The sequence below is a fragment of the Indicator indicator genome, chromosome 16 (genome assembly GCF_027791375.1).
Source record: "Indicator indicator isolate 239-I01 chromosome 16, UM_Iind_1.1, whole genome shotgun sequence".
Classification (NCBI taxonomy): Eukaryota; Metazoa; Chordata; class Aves; order Piciformes; family Indicatoridae; genus Indicator; species Indicator indicator.
In genome coordinates, this window is record NC_072025.1 from 19642812 (window position 1) to 19657981 (window position 15170).

The following is a 15170-nucleotide window of genomic DNA, read 5'->3' on the forward strand; positions in this document are numbered from 1 at the left end:
AAAAAAAAAAAAAAAAAAAGAAAACAAAAAAGTATTTTCCAAGCTCAGGTTCTCTTAGAAAATGTGGGAGAGAAGATTGAAGAGGAGGTGGGAGAAGGAGGGAGCTTTACTATCTGGAAGTGTTTCCATGAAAAAGTGAAAATTGAATAGATCCTTACTCATCTTCCCCTCCACTAAGCTACATAAAGCATTAATTAAAGCCAGTTATTCCCAAGCATATCTGCCTTGCAGGTGAAGCCTGCCCTGCTGCTGTAGCAGAATAAATAAGACCATTTATCAAGAGAGATCCTGTTTCTCTGGCACCACTAATACTCCATCCAAGCAACTGAGAGATCTTATGGCCACATAACATACCTCTGAGAAATGCAAGCCAGCACACTGTGGTGGGCCTGAGGCTCACATTTTCCATACAGAATCAAAAATAGGATGAACAAAACACAGGATGAAGGGAGTTCTGCTCACCCAAACCGCTGAACACAAGCCCTGCCTGGTGCACAGGGGGAAAGCCTACAGACAGATCCAGCAAAGCCCCACAACAAGCACATGTCACAACTCACTTGCCATTGATGACTCCATCAGGATTCAGCATGGGGATAATCTTGAAAATGAAACATTTCCTCAGGAGCTCAGCAATGGGATCACTGCTCACCAGGAACTCCAGGGTGCCCTTCATCACCCAGCTGGCATTGCTCTCACCAGGGTGAACACGAGCCACCAGGAACACATAGGGACGAGTGCCTGTGAAACAAAGCAAAAAAACAACCCCAAACCTAGCTGGGACTTCTCTTTGAACACCATCCTTGCCCCTGAGATTGATTCCTTTTAAATAGAGCCTAAAACTACCACAGTAAATTAAAGTATAATTTAAGTAAAAAAAAAAAAAAAAAAACAACTCTAACTAGTCCAGATGTTTCTTGGAGGTGCTGTTTGTCAACTGATGGCAGGTTTGGTCCTCAGAACTAGCATGGGCTGGTTCCATCCCTATCCCTCTGCTTGTTTATTCTGTGATACCTGACAGCTATGTAAATGCAGTGTTAAAGAATGCATTTCACATGCATAGTTATCTGCCTCTCAGGATGGCACCAGCATATTTTCTGTCAGTTCCTGAAAGTTTGATCCCATCAAACTTCACTAAATTTTATAAAGCAGTGAGAAATAAATTTTCTAAGGTCCTGCTCCACTTTCAGTATTTCACCATTAACAACTGAGAATTTTCAAAATCTCTAAGCAGATCTGTCCATCTGTAAGGAGACTAAGGATTCACAGAATGGCTCAGGTTGGAAGGGACCTCAGAGATCATCTGCTCCAACCTCCCCACCACGGGCAGGGATACCTCTCAACTAGACTCAGCTGCTCAAGGCTTCATCCAGCCTGGTCTTCAGCATCCCCAGGAAGGAGGAAGCCACAACCTCCCTGGCAGCCTATTCCAGAGTCTCACCACCCTCATACTGAAGAGCTTCTTCCCAAGCTCCAGACTAACCCTGCTCTCCCTCAGCTTCAAACCATTCCCCTTTGTCCTGTCTCTAAATACCCTGATGAAAAGTCCCTTTGCAGCCTTCCTGTAGGATCTCTTCAGCTATTGGAAGGCAGCTCTGAGGTCCCCTTGGAGCCTTCTCTTCTCCAGGCTGAACAACCCCAGTTCCCTCAGCCTGCCCTCATAGCAGAGGTGCTCCAGCCCTTGGATTATTTTTGTGGCTCTCCTCTGAACTCCAACAGCTCTGTGTCCTCATGCTGGGGACACCAGAACTGGATGCAGTATTCAAGGTGGCATCTCCCAAGAGCATGCAAGCTATCTGATCTCCCCAGTATTGTGGGGTCAGAATCATAACTAATCAATTTAAACATAAAACTAAACACACTAATGTGCTAACCAGATGAACTGCAGAGGTAGAGCACTCAAAGCTAACCATCATTTCACATCCATCCAATGCAATGCAGAAGTAACAATGCAAGTAGCTAAGACAGGCTGTTGCTTTTGGTGGAGTTTTCTTCTTTACATAATGCAGATGCATGCTCAGGTTTGCAAAACTGACTTTCAGAAGTTTTAACTAGAAGAGTTCAGCTGTTTTGAGCAATACTTTTGACGTGGGAAACATGCTGGGGGGATTTGGGGCAAGGGAGAGGGTACAGGGGATTGCTTCTTAAAAAAAATATATATAATTAAAAAAAAAAAAAAACAAACAAACAAACAGTAAAAGCCTTGCCAAGCACTTCATTGACAAGCTCTACTGCAATCTTTTTGAAGCAGACTTGCAACTTAAGAGGGCAAGTTTCCTTGTCTTTAAGTATGTTATTTGCCATTGCTGTGGAAAAGCACCAGCATTTGCTCTAGTTATAAGCCTCCAGAAGCTCTCAGTGTACATATGCTTGGAAATGACCAAGTCTGACAGCAGATTCTTTGACAATCCCATCTGTGCTGAGCATACTCCATGGATGGGCCAAGGAAATGGGAGAAGGCAGAGGGAGACACCTGCCAGGCACAGAACATAAAGGGAAAGGACAAAGCAATTATCGGTCTTAAAATGACCCTTTTGTGAGCATTCACAATCTCAGGCCATTGTCACAAGTCAGCCTGACAGATTTACTTTAGTGGAAACCATTCTCTGTCAGCACATCACGAGGATGCCAAGATAGGTTCGTCCTGCAGCGCCAGTGCCCAGGCTCTGATCCCTTGTGTGAATTGAAAGACCCCAACTGACAGGCTTGGGAGTGGCAACAGGACAGAAAAGAACCAAAGGCATCAGATGAGTGCCTTGGTAAACAAATGCTGAAGGAGCAAGTTCTATACCTTCACTCACCTCCCTAACTTAGTTTCCAAATGCTTTACAACTCATTAATCAATTAACACAACTCAGGAAGGCAGGACACCATGTTGAAAAGCACTCAGATAAAGAACAGGCACTAATTTTGCTGCTCACTAGGTACATTACAGTACAACTTATTTACATCTTCCAGGGCTGCACTCAGACCTGGACACAAACCCCCCTCCAAGTTTCCACACTTCCCTGCTTCCCTCTTAAGCAGCTGGTGGGCACTAGAAGAGTGAACTGCACTCTCAGCTCAAAGAGCTCATACAGAGCAATCATCAGCAGGTCCAGTAAAGCAACTGGAACTCTCTTTTTCTTAGCAGCCATCTATTTGTCCTTTATCATTCTTACTCCTTTCCTTACTGTGAGGTTAGTATATTTTGACCAATGCATAAACAACAAGGCACTTAAAGGTCTGCAAAAAGATTCCTTTGGCTCCTGCAGAACTCTCAGTCAGGAAAAACAAAATAATAATCAGAGCAGACTATTTCTATTCTGCTCCAGCTAGCTGTGCATTATAGCCTACCATAGCAATGCTTTAAAATAGCAACAAGCCAAAGCTAGCTTTCACAAAGACATCAGCTGCATTTGGCCATTTTCTCCTTTCTCCCATCACCATGATTTAGTGCTGTTTCACAGGCTGGCTGCTGAGCTGAACTTCCAGGGCTGTGCTGTTGTAGCTGGGAATGAGGCTCTTGAGGACTCCTAATGGACAACAGCTGTAAAGAGCACGAAGCAAAATAAAACATGCTCTCTTTTGCAATTGATGAATACAGCTTTAATAACTCTTATCTCTTCTGTATATTAAGAGAGAGCACAGCATCTGAACTGAGAGGTTATTTCCTCAGTCAAAACAAGAAAACAAGAAACCGAGCAAGGATTTTCTCATCTCAGAAGGGCAGGAATTTTTTCTATGCTTCTGCTAATTACAAATAGCATGGGACTAGCAGAGACCTGACTTCTGTTCTTCCTCTCAAGGATGATCAAAGTCAAGCTTGCCTTACTTAGATTCGATGTCAGAAAAGCTTCTGGAGTTTCCAGATCTTAAACCCCAGGAAATAGCAAGGGTGGGAAGCGGGGGAAGAGACCAGACAGAAATCATCTACATTGCTTTCCCGGGGGGCAGCAATGGAGGGCCCCACATGCTGGAGGTCCAGCCAAGGAAACCTCTCTATTCCACTTAAAGCTTCCTTTCAGAGCTCCCCTCCTGACAAGCTCATCCAGAGCTCTGACATCCCATCCACAAGAGAGTCGTAACAGAGGCATGTGCCAGCGCAGAAACCACAGAGCTTGCTGGCTGCCTCCTCCTTCCATGGAAGCCATCACAGCCAAATCCCATATCCAAACAGTGCCCCCCCAGACTGCACTCAGCATGAAGACTCCTGAAGCAGCAAATAGAGCAAAGAGCTGATGACATGGCCACAAAACTTGCTACCCTTGAAACGTCTGGGAAACAAAGATTGAACTCTGTGGCTATCAGGAGGCACTCAGTCCTATGTTTTACAGCATATCCAATTACTTCCATGCCTTGATATTGTGATAACCATGACAGACACTAAAGCTCGTGGAAGCAGTGGACAGCAGCACTGGCCAGCCATGCTCAGCACTCCAACTGGCACACACCAGTCAAGATTTCCTGACCAGATCACCCCAGGACTACCCAGCAGATGTTATTGATTTACACTGATGCCTACCTGCCCTTCTCTCTGTGCTCTTTATGAGCCCTTTGTACTACTGCCTCTGCTCCACTAAACCTATCTTCAGGATCTCTTCATACACATCCTTCCAGGCACAGAGCTGAGCTTATCTTCAAAATCCTCAGGCCAACACTTCAGCAGATCCTCCTCAAGTTCTGGGGAAACTGCCAGAATGCTCAGGTTAGCCAATAATCTTTGCAAAGCCCATATGGCACACAGGATTCTCTGGGAATGTAAATAACAAAAAGAGAAAGCAGTGGAACCCTTTACAAGCTATATGAAGCCTTAACCCAACAGATCTCATCTCATTACCCTGTGTTCAATCTTGATATGCCCAGAATACAGCATGGCACCATCAATACCTTAGGTGAGAGATGAAAGTATCACTGATTCCTCTTGCAAAACTTTGAGTAAAACCCCTTTGAGTAGTAGTTCTTCTAACCTATTACTTCCCTTCTCTTCACTCATTCTGGCTGTTTACAGATTAATTAAAATGAGAACTTTGTTCTTCCAGTGTGGCTAACTTGCTGCTAAATCTCCTGCCTCTTGCAAGGACCCTCCTCTAGTCATGTCTTCACCAGAGTTCACTAAGAGGTGACTTTGATGTCACTAATTGTGACATCAGCTGGGAAAAGAGCAGCCTGAAAGAAAGGAACAGAACCTCATTAACCCAGCAGTGTCCCTCATCAAGAGGAGCACAGAAAGAACTGCATTTGCAGTTCCAGATGCCCTGACCTGTACTGATGCTTTAAATTATTTCAAGCTGAGTTTTGTATCATGCCATTTGTAAAGGGACAGGGCACTGAAACAACACAGGGCTAGGATTTTATAAGGAAGCAGTGGGAATTATTTACACAGCATGTGAGAAATTCAACCCAGATCCAGGTCTTGACTGGAATTTTTCTGTCTGTGCTTTTGCATAGCTTTTTTCTCTTTACCCTCAGCCCATGGCTATTAAGAATGATACTTTTTTTCCCTTGTGCCTAAATGCAGCATGGCTTTACCACCAACGCTACACAGGTTTACCCCAGGACACAGTAGACAGAAACCAAGAAAGCTAAACTCTCCCAACTTAATTAGCTGAGGGCGCTGTGGGGTATTCTGAGTCAAATGCTGGGTAAGCAGGAATGCCATGACACAGCACTTCCATGCATGTCACAGCTGCATCCTGTCCTGGATACATCTGGTAAGTCCAAGGCTGCATAGCTACACAAAGCTGGAGACAACACAGGATATGGTGTGGTGCACAATGAATATATTAAAGTATATTGGTAAAAAGCATCAAATACTAACATGACAAAAAAGATGAGGCTGATCTGAGGCAGAATCTGTGTCAGACACTTTACACCCCTCCTAAAACTTTTCCAGTAGTTGTTAGGCTTCCAGATGCCTTAAGATAGAATATTTCTTTCCTCCCTATCTCCTCTCCCACAACATGCTGTCTGCTTGCTGATACTGATCCAAAAATCAGACACATCTTAAGACAGAGGGAAAACACCCTGTTTGGCAGGACCAGCTGCTGTTTTCCAGGATGATCAACCAGCTTAAGTAGGTCTATATTAGAAGCATTATTACTCTTACCTATGGCAAAGAAGTGAACATTGCAAATCACCTCGGCTGCCTCTTCCCTACCTTCATAGCTTGGTGGGGGAGGTTCAGGCTCCAAGTTGCCTGGCAACCTCTTTTTGTGTGTGTTTTATGAATTCATTCACCTCTGAATCAGAGATGATCAGAGAGCTGAATATGGGCATGGACTACCCAGCTTTGGTAAGCCCTGACAGCCTAATACCACTGCTTAACTCCAGGAGATTGGTGAAGTGAGTTGTCAAGTCTGTTTGGGGGGCAGACTGCAAAACCCCAAGCTCTGCAGGTAGCAGGAACCACTCTCACTATTCAGTGTCACCTTGTGTACAAGTGAAGCCAATGAGAAACCATAAAATATGAGAATTGTTAGGGTTGGAAGGGACCTCAAGGATCAGCCAGTTCCAACCCCTCTGCCATGGGCAGGGACACCCCACACTACAGCAGGTTGCTCACAGCCACATCCAGCCTGGCTGCAAAAACCTCCAGGGATGAGGCTTCCATCACCTCCCTGGGCAACCTGTGCCAGTGTCTCACCACCCTCATGGGGAAGAATTTCTTCCTAACATCCCATCTGAATCTACCTACTTCTAGTTTTTCTCCTTTCCCCCTAGGTGCTATCATTACCTGACATTCTGAAAAAGTCCCTCCCCAGCTTTCTTGCAGCCCTCTTCAGATACTGGATGGCCCCAAGAAGGTCTCCTCAGAGCCTTCTCTTCTCCAGACTGAACAGCCCCAACTCTTTCAGTCTGTCCTCATAGGAGAGGTGCTCCAACCCTCTGATCACCCTCATGGCCCTTTTCTGGACATGTTCCAGCACCTCCAGATCCTTCTTGTAATAAGGGCTCCAGAGCTGGATGCAGTACTCCAGGTGGGGTCTCAGAGGGGAGTAGAGAGGAAGAATCACTCCCTTGAGCTGCTGGCTATGCTTCTCTTGATGCAGCTCAGGCTGTGATTGGTTTCTGGGCTGCAAGTGCACACTGGTGGCTCATGTTGAGCTTCTCATTCACCAGCACCCCCAGGTCCCTTTCTTCAGGGCTGCTCTCAAGCCATTCACTACCCAGCCTATATCCCACCTGAACTAATTCCTGTTCCAATCAAAGCATACCTCTTGAGGAAGATGGAGGAGCAATCAAATCTTATTTTCAGAATTTGTACTCCTGAAAAACCTACTGCAACCCTTTGCCAATTGTTTCACTATAGAACATCCCCATTCTAAGTGTGTGGATCTGAACCAGTCTAGCTGGGATTTCCAACCACTGTATTATGATCCAGTTTTGGATATGCCAACTCCAGATCCACTGGCACATCCTGCCTCACTCTGCACACTCTCTGAGCTGCCTGGGTAACAGTGAGCTTCAAAACTGAAACCAGTTGGCTGTTAACAGTGCAGCTGCCTTCTTAGAGTGATGACAAGCAAGCTTCCTTGTGGAGCTATGTCAGTAAGCAGAGGAGTGCCTCCAGTTGGACTTACTTTCCCACAGGAGTGTTTCCGGCTGCTGGCCAGTGCTGACCTAAGAACTGAGCCCACCCTGCAGCCTGGCACTGGGGTGGCAGCATGTTCCCACAAGAGTTCTGGCAAGGCAGCTGTGTCATAGAATCAACCAGGTTGGAAGAGACCTCCAAGCTCATCCAGTCCAGCCTATCACCCAGCCCTAAGCAATCAACCAGACCATGGCACTAAGTGCCTCATTCAGTCTTCTCTTGAATGTCTCCAGTGAAGGCAACTCCACCACCTCCCTGAGCAGCCCATTCAACAGGCAATCACCCTCTCCACAAAGAACTTCCTCCTAATCTCCAGCCTATACCTCCCCTGACACAACTTGAGACTGTGTCCTCTTGTTCTGGTGCTGATTGCCTGGGAGAAGAGCCCAACCCCCTCCTGGCTACAACCTCCCTTCAGGGAGTTGTAGACAGCAGTGAGGTCTCCCCTGAGCCTCCTCTTCTCCAGGCTAAACACCCCTAGCTCCCTCAGCCTCTCCTCATAGGGTTTGTGTTCCAGACCCCTCCCCAGCTTTGTTGCCCTTCTCTGGACATGTTCCAGTACCTCCACACCTCTCCTGAATTGAGGAGCCCAGAACTGGACACAGTACTCAAGGTGTGGCCTGACCAGTGCTGAGTACAGGGGAAGAATAACCTCCCTTGTCCTGCTGGCCACACTATGCCTGATCCAGGCCAGGATGCCATTGGCAGTTGTGTCAGGTGCAGAGTTCAGAGAGGTAAGGGCTTTCTGCTGAGTGGCCACCACCACTCCTGCCGGCCCATGAACTGCTTCCCAGAGATTCCCATTTTCCTGTGCACCATGCTGGAGGGCTCTGTGGCTCATCACACTGGTGCTGGAGCCACTCAATGTGATGACTAAGGGCTGGAGCCAGCTACACAGCCCTGAAGTTTACCACCACAGCTCCTAGTCCTGCCCAGGTCTCAGCAGCAGCTTTCATGAGGGCTGCAAGCTCTCAGCAGGTCTCTCTGCTCCCTTCAGCCAGATTCCCCAGGAGTAAATTCAAGAAGAGGACTGCTAATTAGCAACTAATCAGAAATATTGAATCATCTTAATATTTTGCCTTCATTTGGGCTTCTTCCCCACATACACATTGGAAATACTTATGGGAAATACTGTCTTGCCTGCTTTGCTAGTGACAATCTCACCATTTTAAGATTGTATTAACATAATTACTGGGTTTCCTCTCATTAGTAATTATCTTCCAAAGCCTCTCTATTATCCTTAGGTCTACTGGTTTTCAGCTTCAGTGTATGCAGTCTTTGAAAGGGACAAGAAACAAACACTGCAATCATCCCCAAGAGTCCTCCCAACAGATTATCCAGCTATCTGATGTAGGGAGCTGCAGATTATCTGTCAAAGGCAGGCAAGGGTCTGTTATGCCCTGCTTCTATAACACACACATTACAGCCTTAATTTGTTCTGCAGCAGCAGGCAATTTCAGATACTCAAGTGTTTTGTACTCCCATAGCCTGACCATCAATCCATATGTTTTCCAGCCAGCATGGGAAAAACAGATTTTCTTACAGAGATGCAAGACCTCCAAGACCTGGCAAGTAGAAAAAGAAGGATTTTCAAGTATGTGTGACCCTCACCTCCTGGTTGTTTGTTTTTTGTTTGTTTTTTTTTTCTTTTTTTTTTTTTTTTTTGTATGAGGATAAAACCAGATTGAGAGAAGAACGAGTCAGTGACTGCTCAGAAGATACTGGAGCAGAGATTCATCAAAACAGACTGGATAGTGTTCTCATTCAGTATGACTGCAGACATGGCAGTATTGCCCTAAACTGTTGCATGCCTAAAAGAAGATGCAGGCAGGAGATAAATGCATCAGAGACCTACAGGATAACTGCTGAACAGGCAGAGTACAGAGATCCATAGAGCCATGAAATCCATGGGCTGTTTTCCGAGAGAAGGATTTCATCTGAAATGAAATCAGGCAGGAGGAGCAGCCTGAAAAAGCTTCAATTGTCATAAAAATATCTCCCTGGGTAATCCACAGTGATGGAAAAAAGAAACTCTGATAATTTATGTGACAGTTTAATGGGATTTTGGTGACACATGATACTTTCGGAAGAATTTGCCCAAACAAGACAGACAGAACTTTAATAAGACTTCAGCTGCAAAACAGCAATATTTTCACCCCTTACTTTTACATTTCATTCTATATATCTACTACTCACTCCCAGCCCATATATCTGGTTTGGAAGGCACATTTCAACACTGTCAGAGCAAAAACTCTGCACTTTCTAGTTGTGTCCCTTGCCAGAGGGACCTCCGAGGGTCTGATCACTGAAGGGATCAAGCTGCCTTTGCACTTAGAGGGCAGAGCATCAGTGAGCTGTGAACTCAGAGGTATAGGCTGCCCCCCCCCCCAGCTCCACGGATGCCAGGAATGCCTTCCCTGCAGAAGTGAAGGGAGGCAGGTGGACAGTCTGCAGCAGGAGTCACTTACAGGAGGATTGCCCCCAGAGCACACTCCAGGAGCAAATGGCTTTCACACTTCAAGCAATGCCTCAACACACATCTCCTACTTAGGAGAGAGCAGCCTTTACTCCACCACAACGCCCCATGACCTTCACTGCCATCACTTTGTGAGCAGGCACAGCACCAAGAGGAATTGCTGGGAGTACTAAACTGGGCTGGAGCCAGGGGTAATGGGCTGAAACTTCACAAAGAAACATTTAGGCTGAATATCAGAGAGTTACACTGAAGAGCCTCCCCCGTGGAGATGCAGAAGTTAGCATTAAAACCACATTGCCCAGAGCAGAAGACTCCAATCTGCACACAACAATCTTGCAGTAGCTGGGGACAGAAGTAACCCCACAGGCATTTGTTTTCTTTACTAATTTCAATGGATCCTGTTCCAAAGCCCTTAATTTTTCTGAAGCGGAGGGGGGGAAAACAAACAAACAAACCAATCTTCTGGGAATCCAAGCAGGAGAGGAATGGCAAAAAGCTGTGTGAACATCTTAGTATTTTGTCTAGTCTCTCTGCCTGTGGCAGGATGGGACCAACCTAAGACTTGCACTGGTCTCTGTTAACCCTAAAATAGGTATGGAAAAAAAATGGAGCACCTGAAAGTGTTCTTTTCACCACTGGAAATAGTAGCCAAATTAAACAGGAAAATAAGTTAGCTGTTGTGTAGTCCTTCAAGCTATTCTGCTCTGCAAAGGACAAAATTCTATAGTAAAGAGCTTTTTGCCCACAAGCTGCCTATAAAGAACAGAGATTTAAAACCCACCTAATGCTACCTACAGCATAAAGCAATGTTTGTTCTTAAACATGTGTTGTGCCTTTAAGAGGCACAGATCCATCTCTGCCTCCAACTTGAGGTCTTCCTTAGGGAATGATTTGTAAGAAGTGAAATATATTAAAAGGAAGTGCAATCAGAGCTTCTCATTATCAAAGGGATAAAATATCAATTTTTGTTAAGATAAAAGCTGCACAGATTGACTCTAAGGGGAAAAATAAATTCTTGGTCTTCACTTGATTTGATATTTATCACTCCAGTGCTCCACACGCATCCTGGCAGGGAATGTTTCTGAAAAATATTGCCCTATATTTCTCCTACAGTAAGGAAGCTATGAGAGTTTTAACTTGTGTGTTTTGCTCCATGCTAAAATCTCAGACAAAAAGGCATCTTCTAACATTTTACTACAGCAACATAACAGTCAAGGACCTTCTGCAGGTTCACCTCATTTGTGGTATCACTAAATCGACCCTTAGGTTATTGCTGTCCAAGTCTATCCTAAATTTTAGGACTGCATTACCCAGAGCTGATCCCCAAAGGAAATTTTACTTTCTACAGGCAGGAAATTGATAAGGCAAACCTGTCTCCCAGTTTTGAACAATGAATTTTGTCTTAGCCAGTTCTTAGACGAACTTCCCAAAGAACTCAGCAAGACAAGGCTAAGAAGGCAGCAACATAAAAAAGGTCTTTCAATCAGATCATTATGACAACAAAAGTGGTGTTGGCAAAATGAGCTTGTACCATGGCATATGCAGCACCATTGCCCAGTACCTGAAGGGATCCTACAGGGAGGCTGCAGAGGGACTTCTCATAAGGCTGTCTAGCAACAGGACAAGGGGGAATGGTTTCGAGATGAGGGAGAGGAGGTTTAGACTGGATCTTAGGAAGGAGTTCTTCAGTACAAGGGTGGTGAGACTCTGGAAAAGGTTGCCAAGGGAGGTTGTGGATGCCTCCTCCCTGAAGATATTCAAGGCCAGATGGGATGAGGCCTTGAGCAGCTGAGTCTAGTTGAGAGGTGTCCCTGCCCATGGTGGGGAGGTTGGAGGAGATGATCACTGAGGTCCCTTCCAACCTGAGCCATTCTGTGATTCTTCTTATGTCAAGCACTACAGGCAGCAGAACAGCAAGCTAGCAAGTCTAGAAGTCTGTAGAAAATTGTTTCTTCATATAAATAGGATGGTAGGAAGGCTATGGGAAGGAAAAATGGTCTGCTCCTGCTTTTCCCCCTCAAGTTGCTAAACAAAGCACAAAAAGAGGTACTTGTGAGTGCAAGAGTCAGGCCACAAGACAGTTTTGCAGTCCCATAAGGAACAAAATTAAAAGTGGAACACACAATGTCCTTCCCAGTCTCTCCATGGACCACTGCACAAGTAGAAATCTGCACACCAGAAGTTTTGGTTCTGTGTTGCACTTCGCTGAATGATATTCAGTTTATTAAAACCAATTAACTTCTCCAGAAGGTTCTTTTAGGCAAATAATTTAACAGCACAAGAGATGGATGCTAATCAGCTTGAATTCCTGATGTGCAGTACACAGACTAGCTTCCTGAAGCTGACACTGCAAGGTTTCCTCAATCCCAGGGCTTCCTGCATTTTCCCTCCACCATTTCCCCATCAGAACTTTTCCAATCAGCACTGCCACAAAACTCTTTCATTGTAGCTCAGCCACCTTTTACAGCCTGCACAAGCTGCTCTCTCTTACCTGCCACAAGACACACTCACATCAAAAGCATTCCATTTCACAGCATTCCCCACCACTTAATCTTCTATTCAGCAAACTATCAGCATGCTTTAGAAATAAGCACTTATTTAAATAAAAGAAAATCCCCTGTAAATCATGGTCATGACAGGCTAATGGCTAGCACTGCAAAGATGATTTATCTTCCTGCTCCCTCTAACAAAGCCTCTTATGCTAATACCTTGTTTTCAAAATAGGAAGAGATTTCTAACTGATGTTTTCTAACTGTGAAAATATACAGGTAATGAGAAATACCTTACATCAAAAATAACCTTCACCTGCCACCTAACATCCCCATCAACTCTCAAAATCAAAAGATCTCCTTAAATGATTTCTCTCTCTATTATTTACTCTGCTTCTGTCATGGATGAAGAAACCAACTATTCACTTTCACTGCCTCTTCATAATCCAAATCCATTTTACAGTTTGCATGCATTAGCTGCATGCTTTAATTTGATTTGATTTGATTTCTGTCTATTAAGTTTTATTTGAGGCAGGTTTGATGGCCTCATAGGGAGCATTTCAGCAGTACTACCCTTTGTGCAAACAAAGATTGTTTTATCTGGGCTGAGCCTAATTTCAAGTTAAATCTTGATAGGCTGACAAATAAGGTCACACTATCTCCATTGCAAGTGATATTCCAGCTGGTGGGAAAGACCTTTGACAAGTTAGAAGGTGGCTCCTGGGAGTGTTATGATAGAGGGTATGAAATCAAGCAGCAAGTTATGACTTATGAGCAGGAGCATTGTTTCAAGTCTGTCTACAGATATTCCATGTGGCTTGCAGGCCCATGACCTATGCACAGAGATTAGAAGAAAGTCAGAATCATAGAATTGTTGAACCATCATAGAATGGCTTAGGTTGGAAGGGACTTAAGAGATCATCTACTCCAATCTCCCCACCATGGTAGGGACAACTCTCAACTAGACTCAGCTACTCAAGCCCTCATCCCACCTGGCCTTCCTCACCTCCAGAGAGGAGGCATCCACAACCTCCCTGGGCAGCCTATTCCAGAGTCTCACCACCCTCATACTGAAGAGCTGCCTAAGATCCAGTCTAAACCTCCTCTCCCCTCAGCTTCAAAACATTTGCCCTTGCCCTATTGCTAGACACCCTGATGAAAAGTCCCTCTGAAGCCTTCCTGTAGGATCCCTTCAGCTATTGGAAGGCAGCTCTAAGGTCCCTTTAGAGTCTTCTCTTTTGCATGCTGACTACCTTTTTATTGCTCATTCACAGCAAGTGCTAAACACAGGGAGAACAAGGATAGAAGCAGCACCACAGCCAATGACACCTCCAAGTCTCTGGCTTCCTCTTTTGCCTCTGGCCATTTGCTCTTTGTGAAGAACAGTTCCCATGTGTTAAGTTGTGCCTCATGGTGACCCTCCAGCCGTTGTTTTTGTGCCCTTTTGAAATGCTCGACTCAGCTGTCACAGAAGGAGTTTGGCATCTGGAAGCTGTGACAGACACGATATGACCTGATCCATAAAACATAACTAAACAGCTTGGGCTGCCAGAGGCCAGGATTTACAGGACTGTGCTTCAAGAACAGCCTTCAATGCCTGCTCCACCACAATACAAATTTCCAAGCTGTGTTAGGGTGACCTACACAGCTCTATGAAGTGACAAAGCAGCTGAGACACTAATCTTGTTAGAGCCTACCCTGTCCACTGCTGGTCAGGAAGAGGAAGGAATGACCTCAGTTCTGCTTGCACCTTTTGCAACAGGGGTACACATGGCTAGGTAGGGAGCACCAGGAAATACCAGACAACACAGTTTCTCAGAAATTCCTCCAGTGTAGCAGGCACAAAGGAAAAATAAAGTCAAATATTTTCATGGAACAGTTCATGTTGGAAGGGATCTCAGAGATCATCTACTCCAACCTCCCCTCCACAGGCATGGATACCTCTCAACTAGCCTCATCCAACCTGGCCTAGAAAAACCCCAGGGAGGAAGCATCCATGCTTTCCCTAGACAGCCTATGCCAGAGTCTCACCACCCTTGTACTGAAGAACTTCTTACTAAGATCCAGTCTAACCCTGCTCTCCCTCAGCTATTAAACCAGTCTCCCTTGTCCTGTCTCTAGACACCCTCAGGAAAAGTCTCTCTGCAGCCTTCCTGCAGGATCCCTTCAGGTATTATAATGCATCTCTAAGGTCCCCCTGAAGTTTTCCCTTCTCCAGGCTGAACACCCTCAGCTCCCTCAGACTGCCCTCACAGCAGAGGTGTTCCAGCCCTTGGATCACGTTCATGACCCTGCATTATCCATTGCAGCCTTTTTTGTTTACCATAAAATCTTCCCTTTGTTTATATTTCTGGCTGCCATAGCCTGACCCAAAAGGAATTTAAGGACTGCCTGCTCTCCTATCCATACACCTCTCCTCTTGATCTCCACTTCAATCACTACCTACTAGGTGTTCACCATGAGACCTGAACATCCTTTGGGAGCCATGTCAGTCAGATGCCATCAATAATAAATTCCACCACACTTATCTTCACCTGAAAAACTTCACAGACTGAAGATTACATGGTTCAACTGTGTTCCAAATTAAGAAAGCAGGGATTTACAGAAAAATCAGGGAAGTTGCCCAAGGATAAAA

At 45.2% G+C, this 15170-nt stretch overlaps 1 protein-coding gene across 1 annotated transcript in view; it reads right to left on the reverse strand.

Moving 5' to 3' along the window:
* AGBL1 (AGBL carboxypeptidase 1) overlaps nt 1-15170 on the reverse strand; it is a 302915-nt gene that overhangs the window by 200546 nt on the left and 87199 nt on the right. Inside the window, exon 18 of the mRNA XM_054387749.1 lies at nt 558-738. Coding sequence (XP_054243724.1) covers nt 558-738 — 181 coding nt within the window. The remainder of the gene's footprint in view (nt 1-557; nt 739-15170) is intronic.